Here is a 22,340-nt window from a genome sequence, read left to right on the forward strand (position 1 = left end):
CACGGTCTCGGGGCCAACATGCACGCCGTGGGGCAGCGGGATAAAGCCAGGGGACAGGCGACGATCACAGGTGCTCACTCCTCCGTTGTCAACGCGTTCTCTAGGACCACGGCCCGCGACTGCAGCGGTGGTCACACTGCTGAGCCTGGCGGCCTCCCCAGGGGGGTGTCGGGGGAGCTCAGACCCTGTTGTGTCCGAGTCTGCTTCCTTTCAACTGCTGCTGACAGAGGACGTCCTGTCTCGCTCCCAGTCCTGAGGCTTCCCACTCCCATCTGCCCGTAGGGATGGCGTTAGCTGTGGGCTGCTGAGAGACGTGCCTTGTCAGGTTGAGGACGTGATCGTCCACGTAAAGGCTCAGGTAGCAACGGACGTTACATTTGGTCAAATGCTTTTTCTGTGTCTGTGATTTTTCTAATTTTTCTGATTTTCAACCAGATTTTTGTTGGTTTAACGTGGTCAATCACACTGATCGGTCTTTGAGCCAACCCCGCATTCCCGAGGTTCGCCCCGCCCGATCACGAGGGATTATCCTTCTAGTCAGTAGATTTGGTTTGGCAAAACGTTACCGAAGATACTCGTTTTCTATGTCGCTGAGACACTGGTTTGCATCTCATTTCCTTGCAATATCGTCGTGTGGTTTTGGTACCGGGTGAAGCTGACCGTACAGAAAAGCTTTGAGGCTGCCTGGGCACGTGGGTTACGCAGCCAGGTGCGGCCGGGTGCCGAGGGAAGCAGGCGGGTGCTCCCGTGACCATCGCCCCTCACACCCCTCCAGGCTCTCTTCCCCCCTGCCTCACCGGTGTGGGAAGTGGGTGCTCTCCGGACAGTGCTGGACCTCTGACCCCAGGGGCCATTCTTGGCCGCATCGAACAGACTCAACACACAAGTAAGGCCACAGTGGACACCCGCGGGTCTGATGTTGCGTAAGGAGCCACATTTATTTCTTAATTGGACAGATTCTTAAGTGCACACACACAGTACAGGAGCCTAGAGCCTAACACTCAGGTTTAGGACGTCAGGGAACTCGAGTCATTACGTCGGGATGGTGGTTACGGTGCAGGGGCCAGGGTGTGCCACACAACCACATATGTACAAGCTACGGGGGGACGCGGGGGACGGCCAGCTGCGGGAAGCACCGGCCTGGAAGAAGCCATAGAGTCTGTTGATCCCTGGGGGCACTTCCCCGGTCCCCGGGGTAAAAGGGGGGCGCCTCCCAGGGTCCTGCACTGGAGGGGGCGGACGGAGGACCAGCACTGCGATCCGCTGACGCCCCAACCACCAGCGACATTCAGGAACTCTCCCCGAGTGCTTCGCCACGCCCGCCCGACAGGTGCGGAGGGGGAACCGGGACGGAGGGGGAGGCTGCCTCCCTGCAGCCACCCGGAGCGTGTGTGTGCGTGTGTGTGATCGGTGACCAAAACGTTGGCATCTTACGAGTGATTCCTCGGAACACGGAGGCCTTGGAACTTGGGAACACATCAACACCCCTGGGCACCAGCTGGGTCACACTGGAGCCTGGAGCCCAGCGCCCCCCTTCCTGGGACCACAGCGGATCAGCGGGGGGACTCCCCGTCTCCCTGGAGGAGACAGAGAGCTTCTCTGGGTGAGGACGGCTATCCCTCAAAGCAAAACGAGTGCCATCAGGTGGTAAAAAAAAACTCCCAGAGAGATGGCTTTCTGGATCTTTCTTCCCTCCCCACTCGGTGAGACATCACAGCCACAGCCAGGCCTGACCTTCCTCTGGGAAACCGCAGCCTCCTTCATCATAGATGTGAAGACTGTGGCCCAGTTTGCTAAGTGCCGTCCCCTCTGACGTGACACGTTGGGTAGCTTCTGGCAGGGCGGACAAGGGACCAGGTGTTCTGACTCGGATCTCTCTCCCCACCAACTCCGAGGGTCTGGCAGGGGACAGGGGGTCCACGTGGCCCACACCTGGCTCGCGGGCACGGGCACCAGGGCCAGAATCAAACGGTCTTGGGGGCACCTCCATGGCTGTGGAGGCTCCCGCGTATGGGGCGCGTCCCCCCTTCCCTCAGCCCCACGAGGCAGGTGCTCTGCAGGCTGGCTGGCCTCAGACCCCTGCGCCCCGGGTGCGGGGGCCTCGGAGCCTTCCCGGGCCGCGGCTCCAGGCTGGCTGACCTGGGTGGCCTGCGGCCCGGGCCCTGCACCTCCAGTCTCCCCGCGGGAAGGGGGGCTGTCGGGAACCAACTCATCTAGGAACCACGTCCTCCTTCCCTGGTCCCCTCCCTGCCCTCAAGGCCATCACAGGAGCCAGAATAAATGCTTGCTCTGGACTGTGCCATACCCCTGCCCTCTGCGTCTCGGCCCGGGAACGTCCGGTCTCCGGACGTTTGCTCTCTGTCCAGGATGCGAGCCCTCCTCTGGGGGTCCCCAAAGAAGGCCGCTGGGTCCCCGCGTCCCACAGATGTGGTTTCCTCGGACGCGTTTTCTGCCAATGGAGCGATGCCATCAGTGGTGACTTCCGAGCACCGGGACGAGGGGAGCAGCGGGTGGAAGTGACCGCTGACGCACTGCCCAGACCAGCTACGGGAAAGGCGCGCTCACAGCCTCCAAGCGGCCTGGCGCGGCCGGCGGAACCAGACGCGGCTGCCAGACGGCGCTCAGATGGGGGAGCCCGTCCGCCTGGTCCCACGTCCGGGGCGAAGCTCAAGTTATTGGGGGGACAACTTTCCCAAAGGGAAGCCTCCAACCGAAACCTGGTCACTTGGTGTGGGAGCCACGCCCACGCACCCTTAGAGGAAAGAGGCCGCGCACACCTCGGGCCTCAGGGCGCGGAACCCGTACAATATCCACAGGCCTCCTCAGTGCCGCTTGGGGACAGCCAGGCTGAGGGGGCCCCAGACCACTGGCCGGGGTGCGACAAGGTGATCTGAACCAAGTGGGAAAGGGGGTGTCACTGGGGTGCCCTGCAGGGCCTGGCGAAGGCAGTGGAAGGCACCAGAGAACGGCATGGACGCCCAGGTTCCGAGCGGAACCTGCTCGTGGCGGGACAGGGGTTTCTGGATCGGTTGCTGTTTTGACTGGAGTTAGAAAGAGGCCACGTGTGGCTGCGGGCAAGGGAACAGGTCACCGAAGACCCCCCAGACCCTGGGGTTTCTCTGATGTGTTTGTGGCCCTGGTGTGGTGCCCGACCGGACTCCCAGCCCGGGGCAGGCTCTTGCCCCGGCGGCCGGGCCTGGGGCGGGCAGTCCCTGGGGGCACGAATCGGACACTGCAGCAACACAAGGGCAGCGCCCTCCGGTGCAGAAGAGGGGAGCCTCCTTGATGACGGGGGCCCCGTTGCTGGCTGCCCTCCCCTGACCCCGTGGAATCTTCTCACTGGGACTCACAGACACTCCTCTCTCGGGGCAAGGGGGGGAAGCCACACACCTTCTTCCCGGGAACCACCTGGAGCTTGAGAAGCTGCACCCCCAGACCCCCACCGCCTGGACCATCTCTCCCCCCGCCACCTGCACGCTGCCGGCCTGGACACACCACCCCTGCCGTCCCTGCCGGGAGAGCCCCACAGCCGAGGGGCCCATCTGCCTGGTCCCCCTCATGCCCGCACGCTCCTGGGGAGAAGCTGCCGGCACTGCCCGCGGGGTCGCGTCTCAGCGGCTGCTGTCTGGGTGAGATGCGGATTCTACCTCCAGCTGGGAGGGTGCACGCCACCCCCCTCGCGGCCTGGACCTCGGGCACCGGGTCCCCTGACGCTCACACACACACACACACACACGCACCCCGGGTGGAAGGCCTCCCCCACGAGCCTGAGCTCGGGCCTGGGTGGACGTGCCCCCGTGGTGCCAACCAGGTGGTGCCCCGGCCTGTGCAGACGCCTCTTCACCGTGGTCTTCCCTACGAGGCTTGGGGATGAGAGAGGGAACAAGCAGGGGACGGGGTCCATCCGAATCCTACGGGTCTATGTGAAGGCATTAGAAATAAATACTTATAAATAGAACACAGTCTTATAGTTAATTTCTGAGTGGCCTGTTTCGGTGTCACTAACTAATGTATATTAATTATAAGTCTGTCTATGCTTAAAAAAATATCAGAACGGCGGCGACGCCCCTGACTTGTGCCCTCCGGCCTCTCTGGCACCTCCCAGCCGCTCCCACCCGGGGCCCGCTCCGAAAGAAGACAGAACGTGGCCTCTGCTCGGGGCAGGATAGGTCTTGCGGTGCAGGCGCCCGGGCCAGACGTGGCGCTCTGTGGGGCCCCGCGCAGCGTCCCCAACAGGGGACCGGCTGGCTGGCTGGCTGGTGGGGGCAGGCTGGGCACGCGTGACATGATGGATGGTGACGGGGACTGGGGGCGGGGCTGGCCTGCTGGCTGTCGTGGGGGCGCGGGGGGCTCCGGCTCAGACCCTCATCTGGGCAGACCGCCGTCTGGATAGCTTGGACCTGCGGGAGGTGGAGACAAGCGGGGGTCGGGATGTTGGCCTCTCGGCGGCGGACGCCCCCTCTGCTTCCCTGCTCACCCGGAGACCCGGGCTCAGGAGTCGCCCACCTGCCTTCTGCAAGTCAGCGGTGCAGGAGGGGCAGGGGTCCCATCGCCAGGGCTCGCTGTGCCCAGGCCTGACCGTGAGTTGTGTTTGCGACCGCGTGAGGGCCTGCCCCCGGGAGCAAGTACATTTTGAACATCTCAGGGGCTCATACGCTTTACCAGCAGCAAGGACACAAATTAGGCATTAACGTCCTCAAGAACGTGCCCGGGGGCGGTGCCCTCCTGCCACCTGCAGGGGGAGCCGCGTACCGTATGGTCCCGGCCAGGAGGGGGTTGAATGCGTACAGCCAGTCGTGCATGTCCTTGTCGCTGTTGGCCTGCAGCAGGATGCCGCGGTGTTCCGTGCACACGGCAAACGTGTTGGGTGTCTGCAAAGGCAGGGCTGCCGTGAGACGGCGCGAGGCCTCTGCCAGGTTGGCCCGCGGTGGTCACCGTGGGGCATGGGTGTGGGCAGGGGAGGGGCGCCACCGGGACATCCCAGGGGTGAGGGGGCAGGAAAGAAGAACCCGCAGGGGACAACCGCAGTGCACACGGCCCGGTCTGACCCACACGGGGGCGGCCCCCTCGCAGAAGGCTCTGCGGTGGGGACACCCTGTGTCTTCTCCTGCCCCAGGGCTCCCTTGTGGCCTGCTCTGCGTGGTCCCCTGGGATGCATCTACCCCTCCCGGGCCGAGGTTCCTTCCCCTGCGATTCTGACTCCGCTGCCGTGCTGGCCTCTCCTGCTGAGCCTGAGCCCTGGGTGGGGCAGGAGTGGGCGGCACGCCGAGTTCGTGCCCACCCCCCACCACAGGGCATCAGAAATCGGCCAGCGGGTGCTGTAGGAGTCTGGCAAAGCCAGGGTCACTGCTGGCTCGGAGAGGGGCAGGGCAAAGCCAGGGGACAGGAAGGCCGTGTTCCCAGGCCCACGACATGGCCGGCCCCGTGGGGCTCAGAGCCCCGACCCAGGGTATCCCTGGGGAATGGGTCAGTGCTCCCCCCATCTGTGGACCACAGCCATGGCTGGCCATCACCAGGACTAGGTGCCCTGTGGAAGGGCCGAAGGGGGACCCTGTGAGAGACAGGACATGGGGACCTCGGTCTGGCAGCGAGTAGGAAACGGGCCTACGGGGGACGGGGCCTGGCTCCCACCTCCCGCAGCCCTGCCGGGGGTTCGCCGGGCCTTGGCCAACCCGGGACCCGCCCATCCCATTTCCAAGGCTGTACCTTGAGCATGGCCTGCTGGTCCTCGCTGTACTCCACCTGGGCGGTGGACAGGTTGAGCACGAACCTCTCCACAGAGTCCTTGTCACTGTTGTACATGTAGGCATACGGCCGCCGTACCACCACGAAGCGCTTGGCCCAGCCGGCCGTGTGTGGCTCCAGGAAGTGCAGGTAGCCCTTCTTGGAGACGATGGGGCTGCAGGAGGGACGCCTGCTGGCTCATGTGCTCCTGGCGGTCAGTGGGGGTCTCACGGTGGGGCCCACCACCCTCCACCAGGCCCGTGGCGGTACCGGCCGGGGCTCAGGGGCTATGGGGTACCCGGTAGAACCCCAACCTGGGAGATCGGAGACCAGAACCACCAACCTATTTCTGGGCCTCAGTTTCTCCAGCTGTGAGAAGGAGAAACTTTAAAAAAAAAAAGCTGCAGCCGCCTTCGCTGTCCCATGGGGTTCCGTGACCACAACCTGTGGAGGGTGCGTTCTTGGGCCACAAGGACCAGGCAGGCATCTGGCACAGAGGCCAAACTGATAACTCGCAGATGCATTACACCATCTTTCTGCAGAGGTGCCCGCGAGGTCCCCGGCCCCCTCCTGCCCTTTTGCTGTCTGCTCCTTCTCTGCTCCTGCCCCAGGTCAGGGGTGGCCTGCCTGCCTGCTTCCCTAGTGTGGCGCTGTCCCCGGGCCTGGGTCAGGGACAGAGCTGGCCGGGTGGTTTTAGAAGAGCCCCGGTTTGGGGCAGGGCACCCCCCACACACCTGACCCGGATCTCCTGGATGTCAGGAACCAGCAGGCGTGGGGGCTCTTTGTCCGCCTCCACGGCCCGAGCAGGGGATGGAAGCTTCTTCGAATCTGCCTCAGGCACAGGCTCAGGTTCTGGGCTGGCCGGCCGGGAGCAGGGCTGCGGGGTCCTGGGGAAGCAAAGCGAAGCCTCTGCACCCCTGCAGGGAGAGTCCCCGCTGGGCCGGGGAGCCACGTGGGACCGGGCTTCCTCCCAGCCGGCCCCATGGGCACCTCCCAGGGTCTGCCCGGCCGCAGCCACAGCTGGAGCTCGGGGAGGGTCCGGCGTGGCCGCAAGACCCACCGCCCTTCTCCTGGGACTTTCTGCTTGCCGCCCCTGTGAAAGCGGCCCCCTGTCTCTTCAGCTCCCCAGCTGAGCACAGGCCCGTCTCAGATGAGGCCCAGAGGGCTGGATGCCTTTTTATTTTAAGAAGAAAATGTGGGTGCCTTGAGGGATTTAAAGTCTAAGGGACCGGGCGTAAGAGGTGCTAGAAAAGCTGAGCAGACACCAGCCATCAGCACGACGGCAGGCCCGTGGGTCTCCAAGCTACTTCGGTGCCGGTTTTCCTACTGACTGTTGTACGAGCACTTGTCCCCGAAAAGGGTTTGGCTTTTGTGCCGGTTTGACCCGTTCCCGGTTTTTGTCCCCGGTGCATTTTAAATCTACCCTTCAGCAGAAACTGGCCTCGGAAAAGTAACACAACCGGAGATGGGTGGGGGCCACGCCAGCCAGGGCAGGGCGTGGGGCAGATCCCTTCCAGCTGGCCCTGCCCTAGATGCCTGTGGCCGTCCCGGCCACGCGCGCGCCCCGCTCCCTGCACTGTGCGCCTGAGTCACGGCCGAGGTCATCGGTCGGTTCTCGGCACTGGAAGCTGCTCCCAGAGCCCGGAGCTCACTCACCTCAGATCGGCTGCTCCGTACCGCCCCTCCACCAGAGAGGGGCAGGTGGAGGAGGGTGTGAGCGTGGCTGCCCCCAGAGGGGACATGGATGGGTCCCGAAGCAGGGTGACAGACATCTCGGAGAGCTGTGGAGGACAGTGGGCCTTTGGCGGGGGGCTTGCAGAGTGGGGACACCCCTGCAGTGGCTAATTCCTATGCCTCTGCTCACCTTTTACCTCCGTTTGGGGCACCCCCATTCCAACTGCAGGCCAGACCCTCTTCCCAGCCCCCCTCGACCTGCCCCTAGGCCCTACACGCCCCTACACACGTCAAAGGTGACGACCAGCGATGGGCCGCAGACTGAGCAGAGACTGCACACGGCAGGTCCCGAATCAAGGGGGGTGGGGCAGCACAGGGACCACACTAGCTCTGGGGACCAGGATCCGTCCCCTGGTAGGGGAAGGATGGCCACAGGGACGGGGCCTGACCAGCCCAGGACAGAGGCAGCTGGGTGAGGGCCAGGCCGGGAGGCCCCTGTGCTCCACAGACCCCAGGCACAGGGAGACGGGGCCCTTGGCTATGACAGTATGTTTCTAAGAAAACCCTTATTTCCTTCTCTGGATACGACTGTGAGTTCTTCTTGGTGACAACAGCCCTGTGATGACCTGGGGGTGGCCCCTCTCTGCCCACCTTGCTCTCGCTGGCGCTGACGCACACGTGGCTGTGGGTGTACTCTCGGTTGAACGTGTGCGTGAGGAGGCGTAAGCACTGTTAGAGGAACAAATGCCCGGAGTCAGGAGGCCCCCGGACCCGGCTCTGCCCCAGGCACGGCCCCTGACGTGGGTGACTGTCCGGGGGCCCAGGCACCTCCACCCTCCGAGGTGACGGCTGAGCCGGGGAAGCCTCTCAGAGCAGGCTGGGGGCCGAGGGCAAAGACGGGGGGTGGGCAGCGCTGCCCACAGTCTAAGAGGCCTTCCCCGCGGCCCGTCAAGCGGCAGAAAGAGCCAGCTCCGGGCAGAGGGGGTAAGCTCCCCGTCAGCATAGGTATTCAAGGAAGCAGGTCACTGCTTGGGGGAGGAAACTGTAAAAGGCTGACAAATTCCAGTGTGGGTGGGTGAGGGGTAGGCGAGGGGACTCCCGGGACCCCTCGTTCTCCCCGCTCCTGCTCTGACAGGACAGGGCTGAGTCACCCCCAGAGGGGCCGGGGTCACAGCAGCGCTGCCTGAGCCACCTTGACGGCCAGCTCCCGCTGTCTCTCGTTGGGAGCCTCCAGGGGGGACGGCCGGCCCTCGGCCGAGAGTGGGGACGAGGGGCCGGACGGGCCATGGGAGCCGGAGTCCTCGCTGGAGGCGGGGGATGGCGCCTCGGGGCCGGGCCGCTGTGTGGTCTCCAGCTTCTCCCGCAGCAGCAGGTAGTGCCTGGTCTTCTCCACCTGCACGAGAGCCGGAGCGCAGCTCAGCCCCGGGGGCGCCCGGACCCACGAGCGCCCGCCGTTTCCCTGGGGCACTGCTGGCACTCGGCCTTGAGCCCCAGCCCCGCAGCCGCCCTTCGAAGCAGCCAGCGAGCTGCCCTCCCCCCGCAGGTGTGCGGCTGCCCCGGGGTCGGCGGGGGGTGGAACTGATGGACACTCGAGCCCCCCCACCCCCCCATGCACCCTGCGGCCCGCAGTCCGCGCCCGATGAGCGCAAGCGCACCTCCTGCAGGAGACTCAGCTTCTCCAGCTCCCACTGGTGGTCCAGGATGAGGCTGTCGCTCCGGGGCCTCCAGCCCGCCAGGTTCTCCTCGCCGCGGACGTAGGCCACAGACGTATCGAGCACACGCCTCCGCCGCCGCTGCATCCCTGGAAAGGGGGTGACAGTCTGGCCACATCCGCGCCCTGGCACCAGGCCTTGGGCCCCCCGTGGGGACTTGTCCATGGAGGGAGGCCGGCCCCCCGGGAAAGCCTCAGCCACAGGAAGTCATCCAGCACGGCGGCCGCGGGGCTCGCCCCCCGCGCTGCCTCTCCCCTCACGGTCCTCTGGCCTCTCAGAACAACTCCCGAAGTGCAAAGGTGAGCACGTGAGTCTCGAAAGTGAGGGCCCCCCAAAACGGCAGCTTAGCTGAGGGACCCCGGGGAACCCTGGCTCCTAACCAAGTACCCCCCCCACCAGGCGCCTACCTGGGCTGCCGGCATCGGCCACATGGCACAGGCTGAGCTCGTACACGCCTGTCACGCGGTTGCTGCGGGGAGAGGGCAGGCGGGTGGGCACCGGGCATGGCCAGGGCCGATCAAATGTGAAGCTGGCACCGGTCCTGCTGCGAGCCCATGCCTGGTGGCCCTGCGCGGGGCCGCGGGGGCCCTGAGCTGCAGCTACGTGTGGGCGGTCCCCTTCCCAGACTCCTCCGGGCCCCCTCTTGCCAGGGACCACGATTTTGCCAAGTGCGCGCCACGAACAGGGGGGAGCCAGGCTCGCAGGCGGTATCCCGTGCTCACTAGGTGACCCTGCGTGGCCGGGTTACAGCCAGCCCAAGGCCACTAAGTCCTGAGCCCCAGACTCTGTCCTCCTGGCTGTGCCCAGGTGTCCCGCACACTGGGGTCCACGAGACAGTGTGGGGAGCCTCACCGAAGGTGAGCACAGGTGGCCTGGTGGTCTCCCCTCACTGCCGTGACACTCTCGTTCACCACCCCTCCCCGCCCCAGGAATGCAGGGACAGGTCAGAGAGCAAGAAGGGACGGCTGGGCCTGGGCCTGACACTCTCCTCCCTCGGGCACTGCCAGCCTCCAATGGCAAGAGGCCCTGTCCAGAATGCCCTCTCTCCAGTCGCAGCCCCCAGGCCTCCCAGGCCTGATGGCACGGCCCTGCGGTCCTACGGGGAAGCGGGCTCAGGACCACCCACAGGAGGGCCGAAGCTGCACCCAGCTGGCAAACCCCCCAGGCCTTCTCCTGCATGCCTGTGGGCAGACTCGGGCTCTCTCATGCCCCTCGATGTGCCATCTGTGTCCTATGGCCTCCAGTGACCCCAATAGCAAGGGCAGGTGAGAGGCTCTGAATGCAGGGCACTGGCTGGGACAGCGGCCAGTCTGCCTTCTGGTCTGGGCCCGCCTGAAGCCGGCGTGTCACTCGAGCCTCTGCCAGACACGCCAGCCGCTCCCCGTGCAGAGTCCGGTCTGTCCTCACTGGGACCAGAGTGCCGGACAGCAGACCCCCGGGCCACCCCCCGAGGGCAGGCTCACCTCTCCGAGGCCCGCAGGCTCCCGCTGCCAAACAGGTTGCGGATGGAGCGCGAGGCGGGCAGCTTGGCATCCCGAGAGTAGAAGACCATGCAGAAGTCCTTGGTGATGACGGCTGGCTGGGTGCAGCTCTCCATCTGCAGTGGGGGGCGGGGGGGGCTCAGGCGCAGGAGCACCCCGCGCACCCAGGCCCCAGGCCCCCTTCTAACCTCCCGGGGCGCACAAGCCACTGACCGACAGCCCCAGACCTTCCTGGGTCTCTGCCCTGGCCCCCCACCCAGATGCGAGCTCCCTGCACCACCCCCCCCCCCCAGGAGACTTCCGGGAGAGAGCCAGGGCCCCGCCTCCCTGGGCCGCAGAGGGCTGGCGTTGGTGCCGGGGACCCCGAAGGTCCCAGACACAGGCCTCACCCCGTCAGGCCCCGCCACCTTGCCACGGGATGGGGCAACACGTTCCCCAAAACACCTGTGAAGATCAAACCAGATCCTGGCTTCCCACCCGCATTTTAACTCCGGATGACTTCCCGGGGCCCTGACACGCCGTTTCTCACACCGCTGCTTCTCTTGTTTTCCTGCAGCTCAACAGCAGGTGCCGGCAGGGCCTCTGTGGGCCAGGACTCACGGCGGCAGGGCCCAGCCAGTGCTTCCCCAGCAAACCGCCACCCCGAGAGGCGGTCGGGACGCTCCCTTCCCACAGCCGGAGCAATTGGGCTGGGAGGGGAGGTGGAGTGCCACCGTGCCACCAGCTGCCACCCTCCAGGCTGCTAGGTCCCCGCTGTTGCACCCAGCTGGCAACGCCCATGCTCCAGGCCACCCGCTGCGCTTGGCAGGGAAGGCACAGCGCAAGACCCTGGGGACGGGGTTGGGCAGGCTCTTGGTTCAGGCTGCCCGGAACATGGACGCAGGCCTCCCGCAACCCCGAGGTCAAAGCCACACTGAACATAGTGCTGGGAGGGGGAACGGCACCATTAGAAGTACGTGGATCGAATAAGAACTTGACAAGTCGTCTGTCCAGGGCTACCCAGGGCCCCCACTGCCCCCTGGCAAGCATCTCAGACTTGGGGGGGGCAGCGATTTGGGGGTGCACCCTTGGCACAGATTTCTCACCTCAATGTAAGCCGAGAGGGTCATGTAGATTTTCTCTCGGTATGGGGTGACCCGGTTCAGCAGCAGAGAGTTGTGCATGGAGCTGTCCCACGCGGCCTCAAACTGGTAAAAGGTCCTGGAAGGAAGCAGAGACAAGGTCAAATGTGGCAGCACACAGGCCGCGCTTGTGGGCTGGGGACATGCAGACGGACACAGACAGAGAGACCTATGGGCCACCGGTCAGGAAGCCCGGGCGGCAGGTCGAGGAGAACAGTAGGTTCCTCCTTACTGGGGACCGGGCTGGGTGGGGGACTCCCCTGCGGACGGACAGATGGACGGACGGACGGGGCAGCCGCAGCGCAGACGCTGAGGCGGGGGCAGAGGGGGCAGGGAAGGGAGGGCAGGAGGCAAGCGGGCTGGGACACAGCAACAAAGGGAAAGAGGGAGGGAGAGGAGGGGAGGTGGAGGCAGACAGGGGTGAGAGACGCAGAGAGGGCAGAAGGGGGCCGCCCCTTCCTGCCCCGTCTGAGTAAGGAGGTCCCGACCTGCCCAGGTTTGCCAAAACCTTGTGTGGCCCATCTCCTCCCTTGGGGGAGGACACTTGGAGTGGAAGCGGGGTGGCCCGGGGCAGATGGCCTCGCCCCTACGCCCCGCGGCCAGGCTCCTCTCGATTTAGCACAGAGCAGGTGGTGGGCCCTGCTCCCTGTCCCCGTCTCGAACCCAGAAAGATTGTGAGCAGAGCCGGAGGCCCGTGGCCCCTCTGAGGGCAGCCTAAGCCGCCCCTGGGAGGCGGGACATCACACTTTTCAGCGGCCTCCGCTCCAGGGCAGGGTTTCCTATTATAGGATAGCTCCTGTTTTCAACCACCCTGCAGAGCTCCTAAACTCTTGTCCGAGGCCGGGTGGGCATTCGAGGATCCTATCCGAGGTGGTAAATTTGCCTCAGTCCACAGTGTGGCCACTCAGCCCCCAGCCTTGCCCCGTTTCCATCCAAGCATCCTCAAAGACACAGACCGCGGGCAGCGGCTCATGCCCTGGCCCCACCGGGCCCCCCCCCCCCCCCCCCCGCCCCACGAGGAGCCAGCCCGGCCCAGGGGCACAGAGGGCGGCCAGGAGGAGCAAGGCCACGCCGGGGCGCGGACGGGCTTCCCGTGACACGCTCAGGGGCGTGGGGCGAAGCTGTGGGACGGGGCAGGGCCGCTGTCACACACACGTCACCGAGGACAAAGACCCAGGGGAAGAGACGTGAGGACAGTGGGGTGACCGGAGAACTGGCAGAGAGCGCAGGGGAGACGTCGCAGGAGAAAGGGGACTGAAAAGCGGAAGAGGGACGGACCAAGCCAGCGCGGAAGAGAAAAGTGAGCTGTACCTAGTGTCATTTCCAAACGAAACGCTAAAGGTGGAGGCAGCCAGGACACACACGTACACACAGAAGAGATGGACAAGTCAGAACGAGCACGGTCACACGGCCGGGTACAAGCTAACCGACAGTGAGCGGGTGTGTGTGCTGTCCCGCCGGCCGCCGAAGCGCCTCACGGGGCGGCGGGCGGGGCCCTCTCCGACCCCGGCCCACCGCGTCTGCGCTGAGAGCTTTGGGTCCACCCCAGCAGGACCAGGCGGGTACCCGTGGACCCGTGACCAAGACCTAAAGGGACACCCTCGGTCCCGGGGGCCCCCAGATGCCGCAGGCCCGCAGGCACGGCCGGTGGTCCACGGCAGCCTGGCCCAAACGCCCTCCGGACCCCCGGCCTCCGAATGCTCCCGCACGGCCACTCGACCCCGGGCCTTCGCCAGACATCTCTGTACCCTGCTTCCTGGACGGACCACCGGCCGGCACTGGGCCCCATGGAGACGTGCTGCGGGCTGAACGAGCCAGTACAAGGTGCCGAGGGCGGGGCCCGGGGGTCATCATCCTTAGTCCTCGCCTCCTAGAGGCCCCGATGACACACCGGGGACGGCTAGCCTGGGGCCCCCACCCAAGTGGGCCAGCCAGCCCCAAACCCTCCAGCTTGGCCCACGGCCTCAGCTCGGTGCAGTTCCCTCTGTCCACCTGCCTCAAAAGTCACTAAAGAACACCGCCGGCTTCCGTTCCACTGCAAGCGCTCCGGCCGTGTGGACCCAGCCTGCCCCCACCGCTGGCCCGAGATCGGGGACCCGCACGGGGACAGCGTGCACTCTCTGTGTGCCCTTCCCAGGGCAGGCTCCTACTCGGGCATCAGGAGCTGGGTCCCCGCCTCGTCCGGAGCCCCTCAGCCTCGGGCGGGACACTCCAGAGGAGCCAGAGCCAGCCCGGTCTGGCCAGCCAGAGACCCAGGGCTCAGCCAGGGGCCTCGCCCCAGGACCAGGTGGGCCATTCCAGAACCGGCTGGAGCCGCACGGAGAGACGGCACACCTCCAACAAGGCTTACCGAGGCCCCTCGAAGGTGCTCTTGGCCGGGAGGCCCTCCGTCAGGCTTTTGCCCTGATGAGACTCCAGTGACCAAGAATCTCTCCGAAAACCTGAACCTGTGGGTCTCACGTATGAGGTGACGGGGGGTGGGGACCCTCTTGGGCCCACGTCCACAGCCTAGGATGGCACCTTTCACCGCACCGTTCCCCAGGTGCCAAGATGGCCAGGGTCTGACCTGGCATAGCCAAGCTGCTGCCCATAGCTGGCTCCAAACCACTGGTCAGCCCCCAGCCAGCCGTGGGTGCCAGACCCCGGAGCCCCAGGCAGGAACTGTCCCCAACAACACTCCCGAGCCCCTGGAGCCTCTGCAGAGGGAGGTCCCGCCCAGATGACGGCAGGTGTGCTTGGGGTGCAGAGGGCGGTGGCCCCCCCGATGTGGGACCTAGACAGCCACGTAGGACACCAAGCCTGTAGGACGCAGCATGGGAACCGCTGATTGGTGCCCCCCTGATCAGGAAGCAGGAAACTAAGACCCAGAGAGCCAGAGAGGGAGCCGTAGTGAGCCAGGATGCCATGGGAGGCCGTGGGTACCATACCGGACCCCCGCTTGTGAACAGGCACAGGACTCTGGAGATCTCTCTGGGCATCAGGTCACCCCCAGAAGAGAGCCCCATTCCCCACAGCACCCCTCACTCTGCCCCACCCGACACCCAGCCAGTCCCTCAGACACAACTCCTGGGGGAACCGTGCAGCCCGGACGTGGGGTCCCCGGACCCGAAGCGGCAGCACCACTCGGACGCTGCGCTGTTAGCAGTGCGGATTCTCAGGCCCCAACCCCAACCCACTGACCCACTGAGGCCGAAACACTGGGATGCGGCCACCTCGTGAGTGGAGCCCCTGAGCCCGCTCCGGCGCCTCCCCTTGGGCTTGGCCCACCCCACCAGCCCGCGGGCCCTCGGGATCCAGCCCATTTGGGGAAACAGGCCAGAGCACGTGTCCCTCCTCCAGTGAGGTCCCACCCACGGCCCCAGTCCTCAGCCCTTCTCCGGGCCACCCTTGTGTAGAAAGAGCAGCGGGCAGGGCAAGGCTTGGCCCACGGCAGAGCCCTAGGGGTTCCCACGGGGCCCTCCCTCTGGAAGGAAAATGCCGCCCTGCACAGATCCTTCTGCAGCCGACTGCGGGGCTCAGGGTCAAGGCCCCCCCTCCTCTGAGACATCCCTGGCCCAGTCCAGCAGCCTCCAGCCCTGTCTCAACACAGAGCAGCTCAAGCCGGGTGGGGCGGGGTCCCAGGCTGGGAGGTCGCTCGGCCGGCTCTCCTCTAGCCACGCACGAGAGTGGGGCCGCAGGGGCCCAGAAACGGGACTACCCCCAATTGAGTGCCGGGACGTGGAGCTTGATGCTCAAACAAGGGAGGACCCATGTGGGGAAAACCAAAAACTCACTTAAAAAGTCTGTCGACAGGGGCGCCTGGGTGGCGCAGTCGGTTGAGCGTCCGACTTCAGCCAGGACACGATCTCACGGTCTGTGAGTTTGAGCCCCGCGTCAGGCTCTGGGCTGATGGCTCAGAGCCTGGAGCCTGTCTCCGATTCTGTGTCTCCCTCTCTCTCTGCCCCTCCCCCGTTCATGCTCTGTCTCTCTCTGTCCCAAAAATAAATAAACGTTGAAAAAAAAAATTAAAAAAAAAAAAAAAAAAAAGTCTGTCGACAGAGAAAACGTCATACGCTCTACAATGTTTTGTCCGTGTCGACTCTTGCTCAGAAAGTTTCAGCGGCTACACCGGCCAGGACAGGGGCAGGTGTCTCATCTCCCCTCGGATTGTGACACGGGAGCCCCCACGCCTGCCCTGCCCTGCCTAACCCAACGGGCTGTGCGCCCGCGCACATCCCCGCGGGGCTCAGGTGGGGCTGGACTGCCAGGGTAGGGTAATCGGGAGGTCGGGGCTCCCAGCACACAGGCCTGGGCATTCCCGATGGGACTCTCGCGTGCCGGCTGCACGTGGCCTATTTAGACATCTAGACAACCGTGTTGTGACTTGCACCTGGCGCTTGTGACAAGTGTCTCAGCTGTGGCAGGTTAGTGGGCGGGCCAGGTGGGCATCCTGACGTGAACAGATTTGTTGAGAATCTGAAAATTAAACCCATGCTCAAAGTTTCAACAAGAAACTCATAACGCTCTAGGAAGTCCGTTTCTAGAAGAGAATTACTCTCAAGAGTGGCCCTGGGGAAGGCGAACCGACAGGCAGACTTCCAGGACGGAGCCCCCCGGACTGCAGCCGGGACAGCCCTCGTGTCCGGTGAGGAGCGTGACCCCAGCACGGTCACACAGCTAGGAGCAGGGCAACGGGCTTGAACCCCAGCCTTGGGGATTCTGCTGCACCTGACGCGACACATGTAAGGCTCAGCGGCCTCACCCACCGTGCCGTGCGAGAGTCCTTGGACCAGAAGGAAAAGGAGAAATGAGACGATTAAGGGACTGAAGGGACGAGGAAGTGGGGAGGTGAGGGGGTGAGGGGGTGAAGGGATGAAGGCAGGGGGTGAGGGGATGAAGGGGTGAGGGGATAAGAGGTGAGGGGTGAGGGAGTAGGGGATGAGGCAATGAGAGGGTGAAGGGTGAGGAGGTGAGGGAATAAGAGAGTAAGGAGTGAGGATGTAAGGAGATGAAGGAGTGAGAGGATAAGAGGGTGAGGGGCGAGGAGACAGGCTGAGGGGTGAGGGGAAGATGGGTGAGGGGATAAGAGTGTAGGAGGTGAGGAGGTGAGGAGATGAGGGGATAAGTGGTTGGGGGTGAGGCGTGAAGGGTGGGGGGAGAGGAGGTGAGGGGATGAGGGGTGAGGGGTGAGGGGATGAGGGGTGAGGGGTAAGTGGTTGGGGGTGACGGCTGAGGAGTGAAGGGATGAAGGGGGAGAGATAAGTGGTCAGGGGTGGGGGGTGTGGTGTGAGGGGGTGAGGGGTTGAGAGGTGAGGGAAGACGGTGAGAGATAAGTGGTCGGGGGCGAGGGGTGAGGGATGAGGGGGTGAGTGGATGAGGGGATGAAGGGTGAGTGTTAGTGGTCAGGGGTGAGGGGTGAGGGGATGCGGGGTGAGGGCTAAGCGGTCGGGGGTGAGGGATGAGGGGACGAGGGTGACAGGTGACGGGTGACAAGCAGGAGACCCACGGGTGCAAAGCTGTGTGCAAGCCGCCCTGCCCAGAGCTTCACGTCGCAGCCCGTGTGTGTCACGGCCATTCAGGCAGGGGCGAAATTATCCCCTTTCTAAGGGGGAAGGAGAACAAGGTTCCCGAAGGCTCTGCCACCTGTCCACACTCACTGGGCCAGAGGAGGGCACTGCCAGGCTGTCCCGGGTCCCCGCCCTACGCCGCACACGTGGGACAAGACCCTCCCTCCACCACCTCCCACGGTCACGCCAGTCCCCGGTCCCGCCACCGCGGTGGCTCCCTGCCCCGTAGAGCCGGGCCCTGCGGGGAAGGCACAAGTCCGAGTCTTGGGGCTCTGACCCCCATTTCGCTCTCAGTGCCCTAGGCCTCCTCTTACAGGCCAAGCCCACTGGGGCCAGTGAGCCCTCTTCTGGAACTGGGGGGACTGTGCTCCCCGCTCAGGGGCAGGGGTGAGGGCCTCATGACGTTGGGGGGCTAGCAAAGAAAGCCCTGCCGGAAAGGAAAACTGGTTCCCTTTCCTGGTGCCACACCCCCCCCTGGCCACGGGGCATTATCTCTCCCCAGAACCTTCCGGAAGGTCTGTGTCTGGGGGGCGGGTTGAGGACCGGCAAGCGCCCCTCTATCCTACTGCGCTGGCTGTGGCAGCTCAAACGTGGATGAAACAGTCATGCCCCCTCGAGCCCTCACACCGACCGGCCTGGAGGTCTCCCCTCGTCAAGGAAACAGCCCTTAACTTGGGTCCCGCCCAGGGGAGGAACCCTAGCCAGGGGCTCCCAGCCCAGAGCCTTCTGAGAGCAGCGACACGGCCTTAACCAGCCCGGCTCCCCGCCCGACCTCCTCCAGCACATGGCCCGGAGAGACGGGTCCCTTCCGGCCGGCACGGCCGTGCCCCCTTTTCTGGGGCAGCCACTGCCACCCTAGTTCTCCCCTGACAGGGTCCCCAGAGGGCCCGCAGAAGGCTCTGGAAAAGATGGGTTCATCCAACAGGTGCGATGTTCGAGTACGCCCCGAGGGTCACACCGGCGGGACCACAGCCTGCCGCCCTCCCTGGGGCCTAGGCTCCAAGTGCCCGGGTCACACTCACAGTGACCCTCACGGCCATGGCTCAGTCCTGCCGCGCCCCCTGCCCCACTCCGGGGCTCCGTCCAGAAGAGGAGCAGGCACCACCCCTACCCGGCTCAAGCTACCATGCAGCCTCAAGGCTCAAACGTTTGCCGGAAGCCTTCCAACCGCTCACTTCACCTTTCAAAACGGCTGTCCTGAGAGACCGCCACCACGGAGCTCTGACCACAATCCACAGGACCCGGAGGGAGACGACCTTGACCCTCTGCCCAGAACAGACTTGGGTCTCAGGGACGGTCCTGATTAGGAACTCTGAGGCTGTCCGTGCCCAGGGCCTCACTGACCCTTGCACCCGGTGGGCACTGGCAGGGGCCCCACTCAACTCAGAGAGGGCATCCCCTGCCCGGGAACCCCCGCCTCCGGGGGGTTTGGACCTGGGGCCACCCGGGTGAATCCGGAGACCTACTGGGCCCTTCCCAACTTCACCGCCCACCTACTTGCAAACAGGGTGTGTGGTGGCCAGCCTGGCCGGGCAACCGCCCAGCAGCGGAGGGGATGGTGCAGAGGTCCCTTGCAGGGCCGGTACCCGTCTGCCCTCCCGTCCCGGGCCCAGCGCCGGCCCCTCCTCCCCCTTTTCTCTTTCACCTTGCAGGGAGTGGGGCTGGTGCGGCCAGCCTGCATGCGGGGGGGGCACCGGCTCCTGCTCCGGCAGGGGTGGGTCAGCGCGGGGCGGGCAAGGCTCAGGGGTGGGAGGAGCAGGAGGCCAGCCAGTGTCTACGGAGGGGCGGGCGGGAAACTACGGATGCAGCCAAAATCAAGAGTACGGGAAGGAGCTCAGCCAAGAGGGAGGAAGGGGGTGGGAAGAGGAAGCAACAGAGAAAATCAAAAAAGTATTCTGAGGAAAGAAAACGAAAGAAAACGGAGAAACAGGAGGGAAAGGGGAGCGAGTGTAGAAGGGATCAAAAAGCCGAAATTAAAAGTCAGGGCTGTGGGTCTGGGGAAGGAGAGAGGCTGGAATAAAACCAAGGGGGCACAAATGATACCTAGGCATGTCCGAATCAAGAAACTGCCTGCAAAACACAAACAATCACAGGTTAGTGAGGGCGGCGGGGCAGGGCGGCGGGACAGCGGGCAGCGGGGCGGCAGGGCAGCGGCAGCGAGGGGAGGGGCAGCGGGAGAGCAGCCGTCTGCGGCAACAGGCCCACTCTGAGCAAAGCGTGGGGCCTTGCAGCGGAGGAGGCCGAGGTCGTGGCAAAGCATGAGGACAGCCCGAGCCCCTCGGCCCAAGCCAGGCCTGGGGTCTCTGAGCCCCAGCGTCTCCAGGGGGAGCAGGGCGCACCCAAGCGGCCCATCACAGGGCTCTGAGGACATCAGCCAGGGTTGGGGAAGAGGAAGATTCTCGGGAAGGGGCCCGCTGGCTTGGCCAGCGGAGCCTCGGGATGGCACCTGCCTTGGGCCGCCAGGTGAGGAGGGTCCCCAGGACTTTGCTGGGGGCAAAGCTGGGGGGTCAGAGCAGTCCTGGGGCTATCCTGGCGTGGGCAGGAGCCAAGCCTGAGGCCCAAGCAGCTCTGGCAAGGTCTATGGTCCTGCCCCGTGGACGGGCCTTCCTCTACCCTTGGACCAGGGCTTTGACCTAAGACACAGGGCCAGTGGACCCCAGAGCTGCCCCGAGGCCAGCCTCACTTGCCACAGCTCCCAGGAAGCGGAACCAAAGCCCCATCAGTGACGGGTCCTCGGGCCTCCAGGGACAGGGGTGGACCTATTTAGCTACAGCCCTGCTGACCCGAGGTCCAGCCGGGAGCCACAGCCTCCTAAGCTACCCCGGGACGTAGCCCAGAGCCAAGGGCCCCTCAGCCAGGCTGGCGGGACAATGGAAAGACCCAGAAACACGGTCCTGAGTGTAGAGAGACCGCGCAGGGAGGGAGGCCCAGAGGGAACATACCCACCCCCGCTCGCTTGGTTTTGCCCCCACTCCATTTCTGCCCCCAAAATCTAGAAGTTGCCTGGGCAAAGGAAGGGTCAGAGGCCAGGAGGATGCTGAGGTCACTCAGCATGGCAGACAGACCCCTCCCCAATGGCACAGGCGGTCCCGGGGCCACCCTCCCCTCTGGGGTCCCGGTCCCCACATCCCTGCAGACAGCCCCGTGTGGCTGGGGATCAGGCCTCCTCTGACACATTCTCACGGCCTCAGAGGGGCCCCCCGGCCTGCACATCATGAGAACCCCCTCGGCACTCTGCATCCCACTCCTCCCTCCCCTGGACATGAGGGCAGCGGAGTTTCTTCTGGGAGGCTCCTGGGCAGGGCTAGGAGTCACGGCTGCCCCTCTGGGGGTCTTGGACTCCTAGCCCCCCAACTGCCCACACTGAGGGTGCTTCCCTTACAGCCCACTCCTTGGGGTGTCCATGATGAACCTAGGCTCCGTCTGGACCCGGGAGTCAGGATAGGACGACTCCCTCAGGTCCTTTTACGTTTACGGACCCCAGCCTTCATTGCAAGTGTGGGGTCCCCTGTCCCCTCCGAGCACACCAAGCCCTCAAAGTTTTTCCTGCAGACGCTGTCACAGGAACCCGTGAGGACACCCAGAGTGTGAACTCCAAGGGTCAACTCTCAGTTTCTGCCTCCGGGCCAGGTCTAGCCCTCCGCAGCAGCCATCCAGCAATCTGGAACACCTCATCCTTCCCCCAAGTCCCTAGAAAGCAGCATCTCAGACACAGCCAAGCCCACGTCCCCACCAACAGGGCAGCTCTCGGCAGTTAGGAGCTGCCCTCCCCCTGCCCCCTGCCCCGTCAGTCCTCAGATACCATCCCTCGCCTCCCGCCCCCTCGCCTCCGGCAAGCCTCAACAAGGCTGCCTTGTCGGGGGCTGCTAAGGGTGTCCCTGGGGGCTTGCATACCCCGACCATTGTCCCAGATGTGGCGGGGCTGGGGCTGCCCGGGCTGCTGAGTCTTGGCCATTAACCACAAGCTCGGAAAGGAATAGCCCAGCGACAAGGAGCGCGTGCCAAATGGTGCCTGGCGGATCCAGGACCCCCAGCCCGAGGGACCCCGGCCAGAGCCCCAGACTCACCCACAGCAGTGTGGTCGGGGAGATTCAGGACCGCCTGTCTGCACACCACCCCGTGTTGCCCCCCCAAAACTCCTGAGGAGAGAACCCAGCTCACCAACCCCCGAGTCCCGCTGCCCCTCCACCAGGTGACCGAATGGACAGGCTGGACGAATGCGAGAGCCAGTGATGGGACAACGTGTAGACAAACACACCAAAGGACGTGGAGGCCATGAGCCTGCCCGTCCCGCACCTGTTCCGGAGGTGTCGGAAAGGAAGGCCCAAGAGTTTCGGGGCTGGACACATACCGGACCCTACAAAAGCCAGGTCGGCTGAGGGCACGCCCTGGGTCTTGACCTGGACCCTGTCTCCAGGGAGCTGGGAACAGAACCCATTGTCACCCCAAGGGGACTCACCGGTCGTCCTGGGCTGGGTGGATGTAGCCGGAGGAGAGGATGTTGAGAGACAAGATGTTGGGGTCGATCAGGGACTCGTCAGTTTCTGGTGTGTTTCGAATCCGACCTAAGGGAAAGGCCACGGGCTCAGTCACCTCTCAGGATAACGGAAGGGGGTGCTGGGTCCCTGCCTAGGCGGGGCCTCCAGAACTGTGACACTGCGTCAGGGAGCGGGTTCCCCATGTGCCCACAAGAGCACCGGACAGGGAGCCCATGGCAAGGTCTGCTACCAGCCCGGGCGTGAGCGCCCTGTGGATCACTCCACCGTCGTTCCTCCCGTAATTGGAGTTTTTCAGCTTAGACACTCTCAAGGTCTGTCTCTCTCTTGCACCCAACTGATAGATTCCAAACACTCGGCCTAGAATGTACAGGCTCTCATTGGAAAAGAAAATCTTAGCAAGATAAGGAGAGATTTTCCCTTCAAGAAAGAAAGAAAGAGAGAAAGAGAAAAAGAGAGAAAGGAAGGGAGGGAGGGAGGGAGGACACTATCTGGGCCACAGATCTCTCCCTGCAGGGCACATTTCCAACAGAAGCCTCTAAGCCGCCCACACTGGGGTGGTGGTCCTAGCCGCTGCGAGTCAGGA

At 64.6% G+C, this 22,340-nt stretch overlaps 1 protein-coding gene across 17 annotated transcripts in view; it reads right to left on the minus strand.

Moving 5' to 3' along the window:
• Positions 1 to 912: 912 nt before the first annotated feature.
• The window catches only part of KIF1A (kinesin family member 1A), a 96,645-nt gene continuing 75,217 nt past the window's right edge, over positions 913 to 22,340 (minus strand). For 10 of the 17 annotated variants that reach the window (XM_053216052.1, XM_053216053.1, XM_053216065.1 and 7 more), the window contains 13 exons: positions 21,718 to 21,823; positions 19,302 to 19,328; positions 11,677 to 11,791; positions 10,574 to 10,707; positions 9,518 to 9,579; positions 9,054 to 9,199; positions 8,591 to 8,791; positions 8,050 to 8,127; positions 7,381 to 7,505; positions 6,459 to 6,611; positions 5,707 to 5,899; positions 4,753 to 4,871; positions 913 to 4,400 (listed from right to left, as the gene is read on the minus strand). In XM_053216052.1, the coding sequence (XP_053072027.1) occupies positions 4,358 to 4,400; positions 4,753 to 4,871; positions 5,707 to 5,899; positions 6,459 to 6,611; positions 7,381 to 7,505; positions 8,050 to 8,127; positions 8,591 to 8,791; positions 9,054 to 9,199; positions 9,518 to 9,579; positions 10,574 to 10,707; positions 11,677 to 11,791; positions 19,302 to 19,328; positions 21,718 to 21,823 (1,502 nt within the window). In that variant the 3' untranslated portion in view covers positions 913 to 4,357. The remainder of the gene's footprint in view (positions 4,401 to 4,752; positions 4,872 to 5,706; positions 5,900 to 6,458; positions 6,612 to 7,380; positions 7,506 to 8,049; positions 8,128 to 8,590; positions 8,792 to 9,053; positions 9,200 to 9,517; positions 9,580 to 10,573; positions 10,708 to 11,676; positions 11,792 to 19,301; positions 19,329 to 21,717; positions 21,824 to 22,340) is intronic. The other 7 variants (XM_053216066.1, XM_053216060.1, XM_053216064.1 and 4 more) reach the window with 1 other exon arrangement.

The sequence above is a fragment of the Acinonyx jubatus genome, chromosome C1, assembly GCF_027475565.1.
Source record: "Acinonyx jubatus isolate Ajub_Pintada_27869175 chromosome C1, VMU_Ajub_asm_v1.0, whole genome shotgun sequence".
NCBI classification, from domain to species: domain Eukaryota; kingdom Metazoa; phylum Chordata; class Mammalia; order Carnivora; family Felidae; genus Acinonyx; species Acinonyx jubatus.